Source organism: Ostrea edulis, chromosome 4 (assembly GCF_947568905.1).
Source record: "Ostrea edulis chromosome 4, xbOstEdul1.1, whole genome shotgun sequence".
Lineage (NCBI taxonomy): Eukaryota > Metazoa > Mollusca > Bivalvia > Ostreida > Ostreidae > Ostrea > Ostrea edulis.
The window spans coordinates 65,215,690-65,232,850 of record NC_079167.1 but is presented as its reverse complement, the minus strand read 5'-3'; the positions used below and the strand labels follow the sequence as shown (position 1 = coordinate 65,232,850).

General features: G+C 35.0%; 1 protein-coding gene across 4 annotated transcripts in view; it reads left to right on the top strand.

Annotated features, from left to right (window-relative positions):
* LOC125671388 (probable methyltransferase-like protein 24) overlaps positions 1 to 17,161 on the top strand; it is a 46,803-nt gene that overhangs the window by 16,656 nt on the left and 12,986 nt on the right. For all 4 annotated transcript variants that reach the window (XM_048907114.2, XM_048907115.2, XM_048907116.2 and 1 more), the window contains exons 3-5: positions 8,946 to 9,074; positions 11,822 to 11,896; positions 15,980 to 16,121. In XM_048907114.2, the coding sequence (XP_048763071.1) occupies positions 8,946 to 9,074; positions 11,822 to 11,896; positions 15,980 to 16,121 (346 nt within the window). The remainder of the gene's footprint in view (positions 1 to 8,945; positions 9,075 to 11,821; positions 11,897 to 15,979; positions 16,122 to 17,161) is intronic.

Below are 17,161 nucleotides of genomic sequence, written 5' to 3'. Positions count from 1 at the left end.
ATCGATTTTCACGAAATTTTCAGGAAAGATGTCTTTTGGTGACGAGACTTTGCTTGCAAAATTTCGTGCTTGACGTCACTTCCGGTCAGGAGTTATCTCTCTTTTAGTGACTTTTTGAAGGGCCTTGTTGTCCACACATCTCCTCCGTTAGTTTTGAAGCTAAAGTCTTGAAATTTCTACACAAGATAGAGTAAACATTTTAGAAGATTTGTGGGGGATTCGATTTTACCTGAGGCGATTTGCCTAAACGCTCGCCTGGACCTGAAAAAATGGATGCCAAAATTTTTCGCCGATTTCGGCGATTTTTGACCTTTGATCTCCAATATGTTAAGACATGTAGAACAAAAGTTGTGCACATTTACGAGATCTTTTCGAAAATATCAAGATTTAGGGGCTAGCCCCTTCAATTAGGGATCTAGAAGGGCTCAAAGTCTAGATCAAATATCTCAAAAATCGTTAATATTTTGGTATAAGTCAAAGAACAAAAAATTTTCATCTCAACAATCCAAATCTATTCATATAAAAATTAAGGTCATATGTTACGTAATAAGGGATTTTAAGGGCCAAAACCATAAATTTTTTACCCCTTGTATCTTGAAAACGACAAATATTTTGAAAAGCAATAAAGAACAAAAGTTGTTCAGAATGATGATCTGAACAATATGCATATTTCGTTTTTACCCTATGTGGCCCCGTTAGGGAGCTACAGTTTGGCCCCTAAATATTTCTTGTAGAGATAACTCGAGAACGGTAAAGAATTTCTAAATACTTGTTGAGCAAAAAATGTTTAAAATGACAAGGCCTTTTTTTACGATATCAAGCAAAACGGGCTGGCCCTTTAAATTAGGGGTTCAGAAGGGTCCAAATGTTTTTGAGAATATCTCAGAAACTATTAATATTTTATAATAAGTTGTAGAAGCGGAAATGTTCATCTCAACGAGCTTGATCTTATCAAATCAAAAAGTAGGTCATATGTTACGTAATTAGAGATTTTAATGGCCAAAATCGTAAATATTTGACGCCTCATATCTTTAAAACGACATATTTTTTGAAAAGCATTATTGAACAAAAGTTGTTCAATGTGTCATAACCTATCGATCAATATCAAAAAATGGGTCTGTGGGCCTCATGGCTCGCCTGTAGAGTCGATTTTTGTCGATATCAGTCGATTTCAAAAACTTGTAACTGGTAAATATTTTGTAAGGACATATTGAACAAAAGTTGTTCAGTTTATCGAGATCTATCGATTGATATCAAGAAATAGGCCTATGGTCCTAATGGCTCGCCTGTAGAGTCGATTTTTTGTCAATATCGGTCGATCTCAATAACTTTTTACAGGTAAATATTTTGTAAAGACATATAGAACTAAAGTTGTTGAGTCTATAGAGGGCTAACAAATGACATCAAGAAATAGGCCCGCGGGCCTTATGGCTCGCCTGGAGAGTCGAATTTCAAACGAATTTCAACGCAACTTTGCTTCAGAAGCTTATGATATGAAAAATTGATTATATCTAAAGTGTCTTAAAGTCGGAAACTAAATTGGGACTCATTTGTCTTTTTTTTTTTTTTAACTCCGAGTGCATCAACAAATCGGACGGAAGACCTACTCGTTGCTCGCAACGAGATCGTGTCTAGTTATTATTATTATTCTTTTTCTCCGGTACTTTTTTGTCCGGTAGTGTTCTCAGAAACTACAAAAGGGATCGATATGAAACTTTCCAGGATGATAGTATAGCGTTTGTAGATGTGCATAGTGATAGTCATTTTGTCTGCACGTGCATGCACGCGCGCGCACGTGCATTGCAATTTTGGTACAAAAAATGGAAAATCAGAATATTGAAGGAAGCGATATAAAACCTAAATAGGATGATAGTATATCATTTGTACATATGAAAAATAATATTTATTTTGTCAGCACGTGCACGCATGCGCGTGCACGCGCATTACAAAATTTGTACGCTAACTTTGGAATCAGTCTAACTTTTTTGTTGTTCATTGAAATGGCTTGAAATTCATATCATAGGTAGATATTGAGACTCTTAACTGATTTGCATGGTCAAAATTACCAATTTGCACGTGCATGCACGTGCGCTTCATTTTGATTGAATAATACTAAAACGTTTGTAACTATCTTGTTTATGAAGTGAATGAGATGATATTCACAGCATATGTAGACAATATGTGTATCTATATATTGGTGTAAGAAAAAAATGCCAACGCACATGCGCATGCGCGTGCAACGTTTTTAAATTTTCAATTTTTAAAGGACGATAACGTTTTTGTTTTTCATCAAATTCTATTGATATTAATGGTTTAGATGTGTCTTGTTACTCCTTACAAATTGTTGTGGTTAGAATTACTGCTCAGCACGTGCATGCACGTGTGCTGAATTCTGATTGGACGATTTTAAAATCGCTATAACTTCCTTGTATTTGGTGGAAACGTTATGAAATTCACACTGTGGGTATATGATACACATGCCTGTTGAACGACATCAACAAAAATTCGGAATCATACACGCGTGCGCGTGTATGCGCGTGCAACGCTTTCTTTCATTTTTTTTTGGTACTGAAATGACCATATTGAACGTACTACATGTAATTAAAGGCTAAAATAAAATGATTTTTTGCTATAGATTCACAAGGACATCACTTTTTAATTGGGGGAGGTTTGGGGAACATATGTAACGGTCCCCGTTACAATTAGAACTAGTTTATGTTGATTTTAACTGATATAGTGTCACAGAGTACAAAAATGACATGTTCATATCTTCAAGTACTCAACAGTAGAAGAAATATCAAAACATCACAGTGATTTTTTGGGGGGCCAAAATGCCACCGATATTCGGCTGTTTCCCCTCATTAAAGTGAGCTATTTTTTCCAAATTATATATACATGTTTTTCCCAATTTCAAATCTAGGAAAATAACAGGAAGTGGCCAACAGTATAGGGTTTTACTAAAATCCGAAAAATACAAACAGGAGAGACATTCTGGAAACTTGATTATTAATAATTATAATATTTACAAGATTATGAGTACAAATGCTGGTGAATTAATAATTTATTATTTTGTTATCCATTATCTTATCCAGGTTGAAAATTCACAATGGGTTCTGGAGTAGCACATTTGTTGATAAGCATCACAGATGTTATATATCTGACATTTTATGTCTCTTTGCAATAGTAAGTATTTCTTAGAAAAAGTAAATAATATCTATACAAGGTGTGACTTCCAATACATATTTAATGTTAAATAATGATTTATTTTATGATTTTAAATCAGATCTGAAATAAACATCAAACAAAAAATTGTTATTTGGTTATTTTATGCATATTTACCATTTTAATTTACTATGAATGATTTTTCCCAATTTGAGGAAAATGTCGCTAATTTTTCCCAATTCAAAAGGAGGGGTGGTAGTTTGAAAAACAAAAAAAACCACTGCATCAATACAAACCAATCTAAATTCAAACCAGACAAAAAACCAAAGAAAGGTGACAGGTGTATAGGTTTTTTTTAGACAAGTACACAATTTTATGCGATATCCTGGCAACATGTTCATTCAGTAATTAAAATGAGAATCATAAAATCTTATCCAGGTTGAAAATTCACAATGGGTTCTGGAGTAGCACATTTGTTGATAAGCATCACAGATGTTATATATCTGACATTTTATGTCTCTTTGCAAATTTGCAAAATGAAATATTGATGATTAACTTTCCAAATTCAGTAATAGTACTCACAAATACCTCTTCACAAATAAGAAAAACAAGTGTCTGAATGTGTTAATATATGTCGGGTAGAACGTTAACATATGTGTTAATCCTTTATTGATGATATGGGGGAAATATTATTTTTTCATTTCAATTTCTAAGAAAGCTGTAGCAATACAGAATTTTACACATACATGCTTTGACAAACTTTGGACATACAAAAGACTTGGATGTTTGCAAAATACGTACCTGCATAACTTACATTAAAAAAGCAGTAGGCTTAATTGTTAGGTCGATTTTGGAGACAGTGAGGAAACATCCGATATTCAGTACAATGGAGCACCATCTAATATCATCAGATGTGTATTAAGTTAATTTAATTCAGGGTGCTATACACTGCCTACATAGAACATCATTGGTGTATATAAGCATAGAATGCAAAAAAAGTTTTATTTCTAGAAGTAGAATGGCAATTCGACATTGTAAGAAGTACATGAATAATTTACATATAATAGTTTGTAATACAAATCTTGGGTGAACGATATGAAGCATCTTTGCGACAATTAAGGGGGACATAAATTGTAAATTTCAGGACTCCTGCACCCCTTGGTTCTCAGGCACTGGGGAAAACTGCCACAAATTGACCAATTTTCTGCAAAAATCTCTTATCTACAACTGCACATCTGTGAGAAAAACTAAATGCCTAGTAATTGTAGAGCAGGACAGCCTCTACCAAAACTGTAAATTTCATGATCCTTGGATAGAGGTTCTGACTTCAGGGCAGGGCAAAAAACTGCCAATCTTCTGTACAACTGCGCATCTGTTTAGAAAAGACTTCCTTAATTTTGCTGATATGGTGTAAGAACTAAAATGCATATTTAGAAACAACAGGAAAGGCTGATGTACCAAAATACTGAATTTGACAATCCCAGGGTTTTGACTTTAAGGCAGGTCCAAGTTAGTCATATTGTGTTAATGTTACATATATTGTTATGTTACAGTATGTAAAGTCTTTCATCAGTATGAACATTTTCAAGGTCATTTAAGTTTTAAGAACACATCTTGTTGAAACTTTGCTGTGCTGAATATTAGAATTTGACTTACACGTAGATATGCAGAACAGGAAATTTTTTCCAAAATTTCATAGCCCTTGGAGTTGGTGATACTTGTAACTAATACTCGGGTAACGTATAAGGCCTGTGGGCCCCTTGTGTTCCGTGTATGTTCTTGATATACATGGATATCAATCATTCGTGACTTAGGGATAAAATCTTTTCTAATTGCATGCTCACTTGAGCTGAATATCTGATTAAAGTTTGTCATCAACATGTGAATTTTCAGTATGTAGAAAGCAGATGTTGGTTAATAGTGATAACATAGATTTCTTGAATTGTTAATCATTGAATATTTCTTGGAAATATAAGTCTATGAAAACGATCTCTCAATATTATGGATTGTTAAATATTCAAATATATTTACAGTAGTTGTGTCTGATATTTTATTAGTTGTCTGATCTTGAGCAGGATATTTGTTGTGTATGGAGTTTCCTGGCCTACAATGCACTTTTCACGATACTCCGTGTCATTTTTGATTTATATGATATATGTTGTGAGCTACCATTTTAAATTTTCTATTCTCTGTAAAAGGTAAATGCCATGCCTTTATTTTGGTGATGAGTCATGTTTTAAGACTTTATCATATTGCACGTGCTCTATTATAATCACTTTGTCCATTTTTCTGTCCATCCATCAGCACTTTCTACAGCACATGATAACTTAATTTCCTTGGGAAGATTTTCATATCTTTTCTTCAGGATATTTGGATTAGGCGGAGAAAGACCAGACTGTAACACTTACTGGTGCCCACCAACTATTGTAATCTGATTACCTCAGAGGAAGACCTCTGTAACACTGAATAATGTAATAATGCCCACCACCTATTGTAATCTGATTACCTCAGAGGAAGACGTCTGTAACACTGATTAATGTAATAATGCCCACCAGTTATTGTAATCTGATTACCTCAGAGGAAGACGTCTGTAACACTGATTAATGTAATAATGCCCACCAACTATTGTAATCTGATTACATCAGAGGAAGACGTCTGTAACACTGATTAATGTAATAATGCCCACCAGCTATTGTAATCTGATTACCTCAGAGGAAGACGTCTGTAACACTGAATAATGTAATAATGCCCACCAACTATTGTAATCTGATTATCTCAGAGGAAGACCTCTGTAACACTGATTAATGTAATAATGCCCACCAGCTATTGTAATCTGATTACATCAGAGGAAGACGTCTGTAACACTGAATAATGTAATAATGCCCACCACCTATTGTAATCTGATTACATCAGAGGAAGACCTCTGTAACACTGATTAATGTAATAATGCCCACCAGCTATTGTAATCTGATTACATCAGAGGAAAACCTTTGTAACACTAACTGATGTAATCCCCACCACCTATTGTAACCCAATAACACTACCTGTGCAATTCATACATCCAATGTAATCCTGGTTACATTTATTGTTGTGAAAGCACCCACTAATGTAATTACCCTTTCCACTGGATTTACACAATGATGTAGATATCACCTGCATGCAGTGTTACAATGCCTGAAATGGATTACATTGAGCTGGTGGGGATTACATAAGTCGGCATGCTTATACAGAACTCTTGATTTTCAGATTTATCGGCATTGTTGTTACAGAGTTATTGGACTTAGAATTTTATTAATATTGAGAAAATATTCATAGGGTTTAAAGCTGTATGACCCGATGTTCATGTATTATTTTTGTACATAATTACTTTAAAGCAGATTAATTACTTTATAAAGTTATTAACTTTCCCTTAATTACATGCTTGAAAACATCTGCATGTAAAAGAAAACAGTGCGAATATTATTTAGAATGTAAATATAGTGGCTACATATATAAATCATTCCATAATAGACGTCTATAAATAGCCCCACGCGCGTCAGGGGAATCCCAACATGATGTATTAACTCATATGCGACTGTCTAGTTTTAAGGCTGAAAGAACGTAAAACAACGAATTACTAAGAGGTATTTTCTATTAAACTTATGGTACGGTACTGTTATAACAAAATACACAGCTTAACACAGATAAGACCACCAATGATCTGGAAAGTTTGAACTGGTCACGTGACTGTCACTTGAAATGGCAGAGTGACGCAGTTATTTGTAAACATCGATTTAAAATCAAATTATTTGGGTTAAAACAGGTGAAATAATTTATGATAGGTCGTACAGTCTCATAACTACATACGTGCGATGATTTAATAGCGTTTTTACGAGGTGGGAAAAAAATATTGTAATTTGGACCATACAGCTTTAAAGTTAATGTTGATTAGGAAGAGGAATTTAAAGTTTATCAATGTTATAACAGCGAGAGTTATGGGACTTAGAATTTTTAAACATTGATAAGATAATAGCTCTTTCTATGGCACGCAATAACCTGAAATGACTCAAAAAGATTTTCATAGAATATAAAGGTAATGCTTCGATTAGGAAGAAAAAGACCCTTTCGATTCTCAAATTTATAGGTTTTATTATTACAAAGTTATGGGACTTAGAAATTTTTTCATAATAAAATATCCACTGCAGTGGGGGAGGGGGGGAGGGCTTTCTGACTTGTTAGTTTTCTAGTTTCAACTTGCCTGCATTGCTTTACAGTGCTTACCTGGTAGATGGATACAATTATACATAATGCTTCACCACACACTCGGTCAGCAAGATAATAGTAACCTCAAGGGGAAACAATTATGGAACAGAATTGAATTAATAATTGGTCTTGCAGAAAATGGTTTCCTCAGGGGTCTGTTGGGAACTTGTCTAATTGGGAACTTGTTTGTAGTTGCCATGTTATAGGTCGCGAGTATGCTTTCTGTTGTGTCTCGTTGAAAAAACGAAGTTGTTTGTACGCGAGGATAACTCCAAATTTTTTTAATTTGAATCAAATGAAACTTGGATATATTGTTGGATACCAGCAAAGCAAGGCCCCTGTTGATTTTGGAGAACAAAGGTCAAAGTCACAGTGACCGAATATAGATTGAAAATTTCAGACAAATATGGTTTCTGGACAGTAACTCGAAAAGTTTAAAACTGAATTAGTTCTTCACAATTATAAATATGCCACATCATTCCTGGCTTTACAAATGTATCCCATGCAACTCGGCTCATGCACCCCTGGGTGCATATCATATACTGATTTTTTAAAAATGAGACACTTCAGTCTGCTCTCGCATTTTTGAAAGAAATACCGGTAAAGGTCATTTTCATGTACCTTTATTACTTTTGTTTCATTAAATTGTTGAAAGTATAAATTTTTGCAAAAATTGCAAGTTTCAAAAGTGTGAAGAATCATAATTTAAGGATGTATGCTACACCAGAGAAATTGATTTGGATGAAAAGTGAAGGATACCGGTATGTGCAACAATATTTTGAAATTAAAAACTTCTGAATTTACTTTGTTTAATAAAAAAAATGCAGTTTTAATTGAAAGCAATCTGAGAAAAATTTTAAACCCCTGCTGGACTCGAACCACAGTTCAGCAGTCGATGTACTAACCTGCTCAGCTACTCAGCTAGGCAATAAATTTTTAAATGAATAGACAAATATTGCTGATATTTATATGTTCATCCATGTTTTAAAAGGAAGTCAGCCATTAATGATTATGACAATGTAGAGTACCTCCTTGGTATGGAAACAGAAGAACTGTTTGTTTATAATAAAGCAATGCTGTTGTATATTCTGGTGACTCAAGATGATTCTAACTTCGATCTCTTAAACTCTTGATTTCTCAGAAGTTTTATCAAGGTCCCTTAGATTTTCAAGTCATTGAGAGTCACCTGTGCATTGTGAAGCTCTAACACGAAAATTTGAGCAAAAATTATCTGTATTTGCACTGAAGATTATTGTATATATGGTTTAGCAATCGATATAAAGTTAGATAGTTTGGATCTAGATCTTCTCAAATGGTAGCAGATCTGAAAAATATCTAAGTTTGATTCTATTGATGTATGTGTTTGCTGTTATTATCTGAAATCTACAATGTTTAAGATTGATTTAAGGACAATAAGTAGATCTGAAACATATCTAAGTTTGATTATATTGATTGTTTGCTATTATCATGATTATTATCTGAAATCTACAATGTTTAAGATTGATTTAAGGACATTAAGCAAGGATGTAATCTACTTTCAGGTACATCAACAGTTTACAGGTGTTTTGTCGGAAGGTGATACGTCTGGGGAAGCTGGATGATGGGGGATGGGATTTTTGCGATGATAATAGATTCCGTCCAAGAAATAACTGTCTAGTCTACTCATACGGGTAAAGTATACGTAAAGATAGAAGTGAATTTGATACACTCTGTTCTTATCACGTGATTGTGCACTATACGTTTATATATACCCTGACTCATTGTCCAATCATTGAGTCTCGTTATGACTTACATATGTAGGATTATGTGAATATCATAATCTGATTATAACTACCACATGAGCTTTATATATGTATCCGTATATTTGTAACAATGATAAATACAATGACTATAATGTTATGATGCGATATACATGTATATATAAGTAATTCATATATGATATACAATTAAAATGAAAGGTAATAGCAAGGAAGACACTTTTATTATTCTCATACTTGGATAGAATATGATAATGTTTTATATCTGGACGGATGTAGTGAATATTGTATACTGTTGTCACGGAGACTACATGAACAAATAATCAGGGCAATTTTAAATAACAATGTGAATTATTATAGAAAATATCTACAATAGTAGTAACTACATTGTCTACAATAATACAGAGAAAATTTGAAGAATTGTTGTGCGTTTAGATTGAGTGATGCTGATGGTATTTATCAAACTGCTCAATGCCCTGTAAATGTTCTTGAAACGATCTTTAGAATGTGATGTAATTATCGTTGTGAAATTGCAAACTGTGATTGGATTAACAGCTTTCACTTGTTATTTGTTGAAATGACATTTAAAGTTGATAAAACTGCATAACATTCTTGAGAGGTCTAAGTATTGATGTACTCGCTGTACAGGGGTGTGGAGTACAGTACCTCGCCATAAGTGAGTCATCATTTCATTTTTATGCCCCCCCCCCCCCCCCCCCCGATCTTCGATCTCGGGGGGGGGGGGGGGGGGGGGGGGGGATATTGTTTTTGTTTTTGTCCTGTTTGTCATTCTGTAATTCTGTCTGAAACTTTAACCTTGCTAATAACTTTTGAACAGAAAGTGCTAGAACTTTGATATTTCACATGGGTATTCCCTGAGGCAAGACCTTTCCGTGGGTACCAATATTTTTGATCCTGTGACCTTGACCTTGGAGTTTGACCTACTTTTTGAAAACTTTAACCTTGCTAATAACTTTTGAATAGTAAGTGCAAGAGCTTTGACATTTCATATGGGTATTCCTTGTGACAAGACCTTTCCGTGGGAACAAAAATATTTGACCCTTTGACCATGACCTTGGAGTTTGACCTACTTTTATAAAATATGACATTCGTCATAATTTCTAAATGGTAAATTTATATTAGAGCTTTCATATTGCACACGAGCATCTCTTATGACAAGATCTTTCTACTGGTACCAAGATATTTGTCCTTGTGACATTGGCCATCTTTAGATTTGTCCATTATTTGGGGCATTTGTGTTTCACAAACACATCTTGGTTCACTATAATCTTTCGTTGAAAATGCCTTTTTTGAAAACACTTATTGCAACATTATTTGTAGCTCATTTCTATGGATGTAATATCATAAAATGCAGAATTGTTTGTAGTTTTTTCATATAATTTCAAATTAAGTTTATCTACAGGCCTTGTGATAATTTAATCAACCATCAAATGCGAAATTGAAATTTTATGTCACAAATTTGGTAAGAAATTGTAGCATTTTGAGGTTAGAAAATTTGCCTTGATGATTTCATAAATTATTCTCAATGATCAATGTATCACAACTTGTTTGCATCCAAAGAAAAGAAAATTTGAACAATTTTGAATAATTAAGTGAAAGAATTATGGAAATCGGATTGATATTTATTGACCTTACAATAAGTGTTTATAAAAATGGATTTTTCAATGAAATATATAGTGAAAAAATGAAATGATGACTCACTTGTACTGTATGTATACTTCAATACACAGAGCTTTAGTCCATACACATATTCCTTTTGTAGTGATTTTCTTTTAATGACTATAAGCTATGAATTGTACATGTTAAAATGGATGTATATGTGGGGGAAAAGGGGGGCAGCTTTTATTCTTGTTTCTAGAACCACTCAGTACTTGCCTCAAAGCATCATTCAGCTGCACTAAAGTAACTCTCCCTGATTTTTAGCTCACTTGGACAAATGTCTTGACATCAGGTGTTAATGACATCAGGTGTTAATGACAGTGACATCATCACACTTTAAGGAAAAAAACTTTAACCTTGGCTATATCTTTAGAACTAAGGGGAATAGTGATTTGATATTACACATAGATAAGGATTCCTCATGACCTTTCATTTGGTACCAAGAGTTTAAACATTGTGATCTTGACCCTTGGACTTTAACCTATATTTCCGCCATGGTGGCCTAGAGGTTATAGAGCATTCGCCCCGCATACAGAAGGTCGGGGTTTGAATCCCGGTTGTGACAGACCTAAGTCGTTAAAACAGGTAGTGACAGTTCCATCACCAAACGCTCAGCATCATTCATGCAGATGTGAATGTCACAGGTCCTCGGAGATTACCTTAAAAATGGATGTCCCGTGTCACAGTAGGTGTGGAATGCTAAAGAACCTTCACTGCTCAATGACTATAATTAAGTGCTGAGCAAAGTTTCACCGGTTTTGATGATGTCTCCATACGAGTGAAAAAATCTTGAGCGAGACGTTAAGCAAGATACAATCAATCAATCAAAAAACTTTAACTTTTGCTATATCTCTTGAATCAAGTAGGAAAGCTAGGGTAAATAGAGCCTGCACGCTTCCCTTGTTTGCTGAGAAAATCTTATTGTTTATAATAGATACAGATATTTATATATAGTATGTGTATCTTAATTCATTTTACAGAATCCAGTTTGACTTCAGTTTTGATGATGCCATTGTAAAAAAATACAATTGTGAAGTGCACGCATTTGACCCAAGGTAAGAGATAAAAGAAGAAATTTGTGAGTGGTAAATGTGATAGTACTGTGGAGATCTTGATTGTTTGAAATAGTCTGGATCACCTTGATGTTTGGTTCTACTCGATCCTCACAAAAGTGTGGACACTTTCTGTAGAAAATCTTTCCCCTGTTAGATTCGACTAAACTAGTGAACAAAAATATCAGCTTTGAACGGTATTGAAAGAGCCTGATAAAAAAAAAAATACACATTCTTTGTATGAACTGTAAACAATGCTTTATCAGAGTTAAATGAAATTATTGCATTGTTAACAAGGGTCATCCCAGGTGTCACATTCAACTTACATGATACAGATAGGTATGCAGGAAATAGTTCACAAACATCCTTTCATGATACAGATAGGTACGCAGGAAATAGTTCACAAACATCCTTTCATGATACAGATAGGTATGCAGGAAATAGTTCACAAACATCCTTTCCCAAATAAAGGTATTCTAGACTCTTTCAGTGAAAAATGTATGCTTTAACTTTCTAGAGTTTGATTCAAAGTAAGTTTTTATGGGCGCAGGTCAATCAGAACACCATTTTAAAAAAAAAATGTGTTTTGAAATGGCGGAGTTGTTATGAGTGGGACGCAGGTAACTACCCTTTTCTTAATTAACTAATTGGTGTTTTTATCAGAATTTTGATAAGCCTCACTTTGAGTTTAGAAAAAATATTAAATACAATATGCGAAGTCTAGACGTTTGTGGGAAGTATAGACATGTACAAACATCAGGATGATCCAGACCATGTTTAACTGACAAGACCACTTGTCCTCAGTATTATACTTAGAAATATGAGATATTAGAACATGACTAAAGATGCATCTAAATTGATTATGTGTATAAACATATGCAATTTACATTCACTATTTGTCTGGTCAATAAGTTTGTATGGAGAGACATAAGAAGCACATACTTGGCACAAAGGTTTGTTAGCGTAAGATGTCATGGCCAAGGTCATTGGAAAGAAAAAATTCAAATATTTGTCTGTGCCAAATTTCTATCTCGTACCATTTGATAGTAACCATAAAGCTCTGACACTTAGGATGATGAATGTATATACATGTACACGTCCGTCAAGTAATGCATCATTTTAATTTCTTCCTTGAATTAGTATTTTGGATTATGTTTTTAACTATTAAATAAGTATGTCATGCAGTTTTTTAGCCATGAAAAGAGGACTGCCTTGCACATGTTCTTGTCTATGTTTAGCTGTGATAAGAAAAGAGGACTGCCTTGCACATGTTCTTGTCTATGTTTAGCTGTGATAAGAAAAGAGGACTGCCTTGCACATGTTCTTGTCTATGTTTAGCTGTGATACGTAGTTATGTCAGATTTAAAGTGGACATTTCCTGAAAATTTATTCATTTTCGGAAGATTAAGTTGAAGTAGGCAAAAGTGGGTTGGTTATTGATAAATTGTGTTCGGCCTCTGACAGAGGACAAAGACATTGCATTATCTGTTGATAGATTGTGTTTAGCCACTGACAGAGGACAAAGACATTGCATTATCTGTTAACAAAGTGTGTCCAGGCTCTGATAGAGGACAAAGACATTGCATTATCTGTTGATACAGATTGTGTTCAGCCTCTGACAGAGGACAAAGACATTGCATTATCTGTTGATACAGATTGTGTCCAGCCTCTGACAGAGGACAAAGACATTGCATTATCTGTTGATACAGATTGTGTTCAGCCTCTGACACAGGACAAAGACATTGCTTTATCTGTTGATAGATTGTGTTTAGCCACTGACAGAGAACAAAGACATTGCATTATCTGTTAACAAAGTGTGTCCAGGCTCTGATAGAGGACAAAGACATTGCATTATCTGTTGATACAGATTGTGTTCAGCCTCTGACAGAGGACAAAGACATTGCATTATCTGTTGACAGATTGTATTCGGCCTCTGACAGAGGACAAAGACATTGCATTATCTGTTGATACAGATTGTGTTCAGCCTCTGACACAGGACAAAGACATTGCATTATCTGTTGATAGATTGTGTTTAGCCACTGACAGAGAACAAAGACATTGCATTATCTGTTAACAAAGTGTGTCCAGGCTCTGATAGAGGACAAAGACATTGCATTATCTGTTGATACAGATTGTGTTCAGCCTCTGACAGAGGACAAAGACATTGCATTATCTGTTGACAGATTGTATTCGGCCTCTGACAGAGGACAAAGACATTGCATTATCTGTTGACAGATTGTATTCGGCCTCTGACAGAGGACAAAGACATTGCATTATCTGTTGATAGATTGTGTTCAGCCTCTGACAGAGGACAAAGGCATTGCATTATCTGTTGATAGATTGTGTTCAGCCTCTGACAGAGGACAAAGACATTGCATTATCTGTTGACAGATTGTGTTAGGCCTCTGACAGAGGACAAACACATTGCATTATCTGTTGACAGATTGTGTTAGGCCTCTGACAGAGGACAAACACATTGCATTATCTGTTGATAGATTGTGTCCAGCCTCTGACAGAGGACAAAGACATTGCATTATCTGTTGATAGATTGTGTTCAGCCTCTGACAGAGGACAAAGACATTGCATTATCTGTTGACAGATTGTATTCGGCCTCTGACAGAGGACAAAGACATTGCATTATCTGTTGATACAGATTGTGTTCAGCCTCTGACACAGGACAAAGACATTGCATTATCTGTTGATAGATTGTGTTTAGCCACTGACAGAGAACAAAGACATTGCATTATCTGTTAACAAAGTGTGTCCAGGCTCTGATAGAGGACAAAGACATTGCATTATCTGTTGATACAGATTGTGTTCAGCCTCTGACAGAGGACAAAGACATTGCATTATCTGTTGACAGATTGTATTCGGCCTCTGACAGAGGACAAAGACATTGCATTATCTGTTGACAGATTGTATTCGGCCTCTGACAGAGGACAAAGACATTGCATTATCTGTTGATAGATTGTGTTCAGCCTCTGACAGAGGACAAAGGCATTGCATTATCTGTTGATAGATTGTGTTCAGCCTCTGACAGAGGACAAAGACATTGCATTATCTGTTGACAGATTGTGTTAGGCCTCTGACAGAGGACAAACACATTGCATTATCTGTTGACAGATTGTGTTAGGCCTCTGACAGAGGACAAACACATTGCATTATCTGTTGATAGATTGTGTCCAGCCTCTGACAGAGGACAAAGACATTGCATTATCTGTTGATAGATTGTGTTCAGCCTCTGACAGAGGACAAAGGCATTGCATTATCTGTTGATAGATTGTGTTCAGCCTCTGACAGAGGACAAAGACATTGCATTATCTGTTGACAGATTGTGTTAGGCCTCTGACAGAGGACAAACACATTGCATTATCTGTTGACAGATTGTGTTAGGCCTCTGACAGAGGACAAACACATTGCATTATCTGTTGATAGATTGTGTCCAGCCTCTGACAGAGGACAAAGACATTGCATTATCTGTTGATAGATTGTGTCCAGCCTCTGACAAAGGACAAAGACATTGCATTATCTGTTGATAGATTGTGTTAGGCCTCTGACAGAGGACAAACACATTGCATTATCTGTTGATACAGATTCTTGTCAGAAAAAATTTCAGTTTCTTCAATCTATAAGTAGAGATATACTGCATTATGTCAAATTTCAAGCTTGGTGGTTCACTGTTGGTTTATATGTTTAAGTTTATTCAAATCATTACTTTCTCTCTCTCCTCCTCCTCCACTAACATCCCCTCCCCTTCCCCACCAGTGATATGCATAAAATTACAAAGAAGTGGTTTTTTCCCCCTCAAGAACTGAAAGGTAACATTTTCCCTCATAAATTAAGATGTTTGAATAAACCATTACCCATGATAGAAGATTAGACCTCAGTCAGCAGAGATCCAATGATTTAAAGCATTTTTAGAAGCAGAGGAGCAAGGCATTGAATTTTGTGGACCAAGCGCCCCCCCCCCCCCCCCCCCCCCCCCAACCAGTAATTTTCACTGCCAGAACTGTAATATGGGGGAAGCTGAAATAGTTCTTGTTGTTTTGTTGAGAAGCATGCATTTTGATGTACATGTATTTGCAGCATGAGGGTAGGGGATCACAAACATGGTGCCAATGTATTTTTCCATGCCACGGGGCTGTCCGGGGATAATATGCCGTCGCGTGGAACCAATTGGAAAATGAGGACACTGCAGAAACAGAGAGAGGAACTGGGCCACTCTAAGGTATGTAATTACATTGTACTTGTACAGGATTGGCTTAATCCTTGGAATGCGAAATTGTGAAAGAAAAAAATTCATGGCACTTTGGGAATGGTTTAAATATGCAAGTGTTATTTTAATCATCAATATTAAATTATTATTTTGCATTTCAGATTTTGACTAAAAGTGATTTATGTAACTTCTGAATGTGAAAAATTAATGTATGGTAAATTTTTATTTTCAAAGATGGTAAATTTTGCCATAAAATTTTACTTTTAAATGTTAATCACTATTTGAAAATTCATTATCAAAGATCTGTACATCAAATTTGTTCCATTTTATACCATGTTTATTTGGAAATGCAAAATTTTATAAATTCTATAAATATATAATGCATTTAGCAATGCTTCCACACAAGGCACTGTAATACTTTTTAAGTGACTCTTATTATTTTTCCATGCAGTACTTAAAGTGAAAGTGAAGTGGATTGAAAACAGATATTAGTAGATTTATATAGATGATGTATATGTGACTCTTAGACAAACCTCAAAATACTCTTTTGAAACGGGGTACAAATCATTCTCAATTTATATAGAACTATAATAGCTTATCAAGTTATTAGAAAGAATGTGTGATGGTGTTCAAATATACATATATCTTGTGTATGTATGTTTATATTATATATATTATCAGATGTCATGTAATTATACATCCTTAAACAAAATATCAACAAGGTCCAATACATATTATTATACACAACCTCCATCTTGAGCTCACTTAGCTGAAGGCTAGTTTGAGCTACTGCATTCACTTGGCATTCTTCATCCGGCATTGTTGGAGTCTATAAACAATATTTTAATCTTAATGGCTGCATACCCAGTTTCATAACAAGTATTCCTATGGTGGTCGTAATAATGAGGTTCCACTGTATTCCTATGGTGGTCGTAATAATGGGGTTCCACTGTATTCCTATGGTGGTCCTGCAGTAGTTTTATCATTTCTTTAAGTGATCTAAGTTTCAGTATGGCCACCAATGCTTTTTCATTGGTTGACACCGAATTGAC